Consider the following 7,010-nt stretch of genomic DNA (forward strand, 5'->3'; position numbering starts at 1 on the left):
TCGCTTTTTCAGACCGATGAGCTTTGTAAAAATCGACGCGTTTCAGAAAGGCGGGGCATAGAGGAGAAACAATAATGTACAGTATGTGGAAAATAATGTTTTTTGAACCTTGAAATAATGTTATTTTTAGCAACATCATATGACCCATTTAAGGGTAAGTTTACTCTGAATAAATGGATAATCAACTTTCTGTTACAAACCTGCTCTACAGAAAGTTACTGTACTTCAGGTACACGTCTCTTCAGCGGTATTTGGTGCACGCGTGGCCTTCTAATTAGGACTGAAAGCATTGCTTACACACAATTTCGTATTATAAATGTATAGAATGTATTATTAAAATTGTTAATATATGTTAATATTGTTAATATATTTGTTTTATTTTACCTCACAATAATAATAAAACAGTATCTTACTCAATCAGTCAATACTGAGAGAAAAAAGAAGAAAAACTTTCTACCTACATATACAAATCACAACCCACTGGAAGGAAAAGAAATTAGTTTTTCTTGGGCTCTCTGTTTATCGGTAAAACAGTGAGGAGGGAAAACAGCAGCAAAGGCCAAACGCTCAGAAGAAAAAAAAACATCTAGAAGAAATTATTCCATTGAGGTTTTCTTTTTTAAAAGTATGATAAGAAAAGGTTGACATATATTAAAACATGTATATGCATTACCAAGCAATCACTGAATAAACTGCAACAGTTCATGCATCCAGATCCAGAGTAAGTGGGTGAGTGGCAATGTTCTGTTATGCAGAGGACATGTTGCACACTTAAATTACGAGACTGTAGACAAGTGTAGTGTGAATCAGACTTGTATTTATTAAAGAACAAAAGAAACAATATTACAGAGCACAAACAAGAAGCATCTCTTACACACTTGAAGACTCCATTCTTTTCTCAGTACCCCATGACTTTTCCTCTAGTAGGCCAACCTGCACCTCCTATTATGTGTATTCGCAATGGCCTTGATTAAAAATAGGGAAGCACAGATTGACCAAGTTCATTTTACTGATTCATGTTGTATGTGCATTGAAACAATACTTGACAAACCTCTCCATTTCATCATTGCATGATGTTAGGGAGCTATCATTGCTTCAACATCCATTACCCATCAAAACATGTTTTATTCTTTCCCAAGGTGTTTTTCTCCATCGGCCCAGAGAACAGCACTAAAGTGGAGAAGACAAACACAGCCTGTCCTCATGTGAACCTAACCTTGATTTAGGAACCTTCTGATCAAAAGTGACGTGATGTCTGAAAATGGACTGAAGTCAATAAGATTTCTGACATGTAATTTGCTTTTTCCTTCCACTGTTACTGTTTCGAGTCTCAGGTCCGGCTGGAATTGTCAGTGGGGGGAGTGAATGACCAGCGCTTTCTTCCACCCTCAATACCACGACTGAGGTGAGACCTTTGAGCAATGCACCAAATCCAACTGCTCCCCAGGTGCCACAGCAATATGACTGCCCACTGCTCCGGGTGTGTGTTCACTACTGTGAGTGTGCACTTGGATCAGTTAAATGCAGAGCACAAATTCTGAGTATGGGTCACCAATCTTGCCCACGTCACTTCACTTACAGTATTCGAACGGTGTCAAAAATATAGTAAATTCAGGGGTCTCACATCTGTATGACTTTGCAGGTGTATCTGTAAGTGATAATGGCATGCGATAGTTTTTTATCACACTGATTCAATTTAAATGGTCTTCCTCCAGAGTGCAGGTGATTTCTGAAACTGCTGTATTTTGTAAACCTCCTGCCACACTGATGAACACTACGGTTGCTTTCCAGAATGAGTTTGCAAATGACATTTGAGGTCTCTTAGATATGTGAAACTCTTTTCACACTTTAGACACGTGTAAGGCTTCTCTCCAGTGTGAATTCTCATGTGGATGTTAAGGTTTCCTTTATGTGTGAAACCTTTTCCACACTGAGGACATGTGAAAGGCCTCTCTCCAGTGTGAGTTCGAATGTGAATCTCAAGGATTGATTTGCTTGTGCAAGCCTTTCCACAGTGATGGCACATGAAAGGCGTCTCTCTGATATGAGTTATTATGTGATTCTTCAGGTCATTCCCATCTGTGAAACTCCTCCTACACTCATGACACATAAAACGGTTCTCTCTTGTGTGAATCCTCATGTGCTGATTAAGGTTTACTTTACATCTGAAACACTTTCCACACTGACCACATACAAATGGCTTCTCTCCAATGTGAATTCGCATGTGAGTCTTAAGACATTCTTTTCGCGAGTAGCTCTTCCCACACAGTGTGCAGGTAAAAGGTTTCTCTCCAGTGTGAATTCTCATGTGGGCATTACAGTTTCCTTTATGTGCAAAACTCTGTCCACAGTGTTGGCATTTGTAAGGCTTCTCTCCAGTGTGAACTCTTATGTGGGAATTAAGGTTTTCTTTATGTGTAAAACTCAGTCCACACTGTTGGCAGGTGAAAGGCTTTTCTCCAGTGTGAATTCTCATGTGGATGGTAAGGCTTTGTTTTTGAGTGAAACTCTTACCACATTGATGGCAAGTAAAAGAGCTGTTCGACATGTTTTTCTGAGCTCTTTTTTGTGAGGAAGTCTTTTCATTCTGAGTGGATTTCTCTCCAGTCATGAAATCATAGTGTTTTTCATACTGAGCTTTCTCTTCCGTTTCATTCAGTTCTTGACTCTCCACTTTGAGCACCAGCTGGTCTAAAGTGAAAAAAAGACAAATACAAGTTAACACAAGTTTAATGGTACTAAGCAACTTACATCAAAACCAACCTGAAAGCATTGAAGGGATAGTTCACCCAAACATTTACTCACCCTCAAGTTGTTCCAAACCTGTCTTTTTTCTACTGAACACGAAATAAGATATTTTGAAGAATGCTGGTAACTTAACAATTGATGGTAGCTATTGACTTAAGTATTTTGATTTCCATACAGGCTTGGAACAAGTAGAGGGTGAGTAAATGTTCACAGAAATTTCATTTTTGCATGAACTATCATTTTAAAGCATCAAAGCCAACATCATGCATGCTAGATCCTATACCCACTAAGCTACTGAAACAGGAGTTACGTATTATCTCAGAATCTCTTCACAATATTCAGTATAAATGTTTGCTTTCTTTAGAACACATCCAAAAAACCTTCAGTCCAACAAAACTGGCAGTTATCAAACCCCTTATCACTTTACCAGGATAATTAGTTTATTATAGACCAACCCCAAATGTGCCAACCATGTCTAAAATATTAGAAAAATAGTGCCCTCAACTATGTTCAGTTTTGCTGAGAAATGCTACTTCAGTCAGTATTTCAGCCCTATAATAGCACAGAAACCTTCATTATTACAGTGACATCTTTCTTCTAGTGTCATTTGTTCTTTTGATAACATAGACTACAACATTCTCTTGGATAGCTTGAGAATTATGTTGGCATTAATGGACAAGCATTAGCATGGTTTAGGTCTCATCTATCCGACTGCTAACACTTTGTTTGTGTGAATGAGGATGTTTCATCAAACACAAGTATTGTGTGCCACAGGGCTCAGTATTAGGTCCTCTGCTTTTCTCCTTGTATACACTTCCTTTAAGGGACATTTTCATTTGTTTTCACTGTTCTGATAATGATACTTTTACATTTCCACACAGCCTGAAAAAAAACTGTAAAACTCTCTACAAGTTGGCAGAGTGAGATATATAAGTAATTTTCATCTATTAAATTCTTTCTAAAATGTGAGAGATTCTTTTGAAGGATTATATTTTTTTCCCCCAAATGAATACTGTAAAGGTATTGTGAACCTCACTTGAAACTGCTCCGTACCAGGGATGTTCATATTAACCGTTTAACCGCTAACCGAAAGTAAAAAAAAAAAAAATTACCGATTAATACTATCAGTTTGAACGAAAAAGGTATTTTTTCCAAGTATTTTCCCCTTAAGTATTTCAAGTAAGTTTGCTGCATGATGAAAGAAAAGTATGCTACGTGGGAGCGGAACACACATGTTGCGGGAGCGGGCGGTAATAGTCAGAAATTCAGCGGGAGCGGCATTACGAAAGAGTTCACGCGCAGAGCTCTCTACTCCACACTATCCGCACATTTAAAAACATTTTTTAACTAGACACATTGTGCACTGAGTTAGGCCTGCTATTTATTGTTGTCTGACGAAAAAAAGACTCTGCCGGTTCTTTAAGGTACATTGAAGGATTCAGTGTGTTTTTGTTTTGTCATCTTAATGTTAATTTAATTGAAAAATATTTAGTGTAGGCCTATTTATTTTATTCTTTTTATTTGTTATTTTATTCTGTTTTTCTCTGTTCTCAGAAGCGCTGCAGGTGCGTGATAATTTGACGATGTGTGAATCCAGGTTATGTTGTATTTTTAATGGGTCACAGACACACATCCATTCTATTTTTACTTAATACTAATTTATTATTCTAATCTTATCAGTTAATGGTTAATGTTCGGATAACTATTAACGGTTGTCGGTCGGGAAAATTAACCAAAATGAACATCCCTACTCCGTACAATATAAAACATTACATTAACATTTAAACATTACATGACAATTCTCATCTTCACAAAACAAACTATTTAAACAATTTGAACTAATGAATAGAAAAGATGGTACAAATGTATGTTTAAATTATGTTTAAGAACCATGAGCTGTATAATCATACAATCACCTTAAAAGAGTTATTCATCTCATGTGCTACACTGATATTATTATTATTGAGTTTGCTGAGGCAGTGAATGATGAAATATGTTCAGATGCCTTGCCACTTGAGTAAACTTTTTCAGATTTTTGGACACTATTGTACTGGGCAATTGTGACTGTCTCTGTTTTTAGCTGTTGCAGTGCAGCATGGATGGACACAGACTTGCACCTGCAGATCACACCAGAAACAATGTTTTCTTTTTTTTGAAGATGGAAGTCCTTGTCCACCTTTCTTGGTGTTGAAAACCTTTGGAGTACTGGGGCCGGTTGCATCAGCTAGTCGTGAAAAAGTTGGGTGTAATTCCCATGCTGGGCTTTGCTACGTGCAACCTATCGAGAAATATTTACACCTGTTGCACCAACTAAAACTACAACCAGGTGCAACTATGGCTGTGTTTACACTGGCACAAAAAAATCAGATTTTTTGCTCACATTATTTGTTATATTTGTTATTTGTTATACATTATCACATGCAATTTGTTGCATACGTATAGGGTTGGGTACCGAACTCGGTACTTTTAAGGGTACCGACCGAATTGCGTCGGTACTACCGAGTACCGATTCACGTTAAATCAATAGGTGTCAAATTTCGGTACCTGAGAACGCATCTGGGCGCATACTCTACAGAGAGAGAAAGAGTATATATATATATATATATATATATATACACACACAATATATATACACACACACACACACACAATAATATTGCCTACGTATGTAAATACATAATAATCACAGTTAATCTCATTATTTTGCATTATGTTTTTCACCCACAATCTGTTTTGTCAGTATTATTGTAATAATGGCGACTTCACATATTATCTTTATTATTGTACATTTTTGGTACACATCTTTGGTTAGTTGTTGATGAATATGTACTTGAGCCTACTGATGTGACATATGAGAATGAAAGAATCAAAACCAACCTGTTTGTTCCTCTTCTTGTTTGACTCTGAATGCTTCTTCAATCTTTATGTCTTCACTCTCCTCTTTAATAAACTCCATCTTTGTTTGTTCCTCAGTATCTTCACACAATCTGTTTTGTCAGTATTATTGTAATAATGGCGACTTCACATATTATCTTTATTATTGTACATTTTTGGTACACATCTTTGGTTAGTTGTTGATGAATATGTACTTGAGCCTTACTGATGTGACATATGAGAATGAAAGAATCAAAACCAACCTGTTTGTTCCTCTTCTTGTTTGACTCTGAATGCTTCTTCAATCTTTATGTCTTCACTCTCCTCTTTAATAAACGTCATCTTTAAAACAGTGTGTCACGAGGATCTCAGTTGCTTCATCAGGAGTTTTTCCTGTGTGTTTGGACATGTTGTTTAAGATGTGCGATAGTTAACAGAAAGAAAAATAAATCCAAACCATCGAGATGGTCCTCACTGCAGAACACAAGATCCAGGGGGCGAGGTTGGATTCAGATCCAACTCCTCCCACCTTACATATACCTAAACCTACCCGTATCCTCTCCACCCCTGATCCCTAAACCCACCCATCTCCACCCCTAAAACCCACCCATCTCCACCCCTAAAACCCACCCATCTCCACACCTAAACCCACCCATCTCCACCCCTAAACCCACCCATCTCCACCCCCTAGATGTGGGATCCAACCACGCCCCCTGGATCTTGTGTTCTGCAGTGAGGGGCTACTGAGTGTCAGGGCAATGAGCATGGCTCGTAATACAAAATGATATATAAGCTTCTCCTATTTACATCCGATTTTGCGTGGAGAAACATAAACCTGTAACCTAAGAGCTATGATGCGTTTCATATCGTACACACAAAAATAGAAGTGCTAGATATCTGAAGCTCACAGTTCTAATTTAGCGAACCCGCTCTAGTACTCCACCCCTAAACCCACCCATCTCCACCCCCTAGATGTGGATCCCCCTGGATCTTTGTTCTGCAGTGAGGGTCTACTGAAACCATCTGGGTGCGTCTCAATCAGCTCCCAATAGTCAGCACACTCTTAAGGGAGCCAGTCAGAGTGATAGTTAATGACCTTAAATGACCCGATATGCCAAAAACACTCAAAACTAACACTACAGATTCATAAAATAATGCTAATTAGACAATTCATATTTAGGTATTTATGCTTTAAATTAAGTATTTATTGATTTGTAGATTATATTAATAGATAGCGTTTTCGTGAAAGCATTTGCAGTTTATAAATGCTGTCTTTACACATGTTAGTGTTTGTTGTTCTCGTCGCATTTACACTGATTTGAGCAGCAGCGGTGATTCGAGCGATTCGAAATAGTGAATCATTTCAATAAACAATTGATTCAATTGAC

At 37.7% G+C, this 7,010-nt stretch overlaps 1 protein-coding gene across 1 annotated transcript; it reads right to left on the reverse strand.

Moving 5' to 3' along the window:
- Positions 1 to 1,495: 1,495 nt before the first annotated feature.
- Positions 1,496 to 6,046, reverse strand: LOC107685401 (gastrula zinc finger protein XlCGF8.2DB-like). Its single transcript, XM_016481976.1, has 2 exons — positions 5,886 to 6,046; positions 1,496 to 2,691 (listed from the first exon to the last, which is right to left on the reverse strand). The coding sequence occupies exons 1-2, from the start codon at positions 5,962 to 5,964 to the stop codon at positions 1,775 to 1,777; spliced, it is 996 nt and encodes a 331-aa protein (XP_016337462.1). The 5' UTR covers positions 5,965 to 6,046; the 3' UTR covers positions 1,496 to 1,774.
- Positions 6,047 to 7,010: the final 964 nt, after the last annotated feature.

This window comes from Sinocyclocheilus anshuiensis, unplaced genomic scaffold (genome assembly GCF_001515605.1).
Source record: "Sinocyclocheilus anshuiensis isolate Anshui unplaced genomic scaffold, SAMN03320099.WGS_v1.1 scaffold982, whole genome shotgun sequence".
NCBI classification, from domain to species: Eukaryota; Metazoa; Chordata; class Actinopteri; order Cypriniformes; family Cyprinidae; genus Sinocyclocheilus; species Sinocyclocheilus anshuiensis.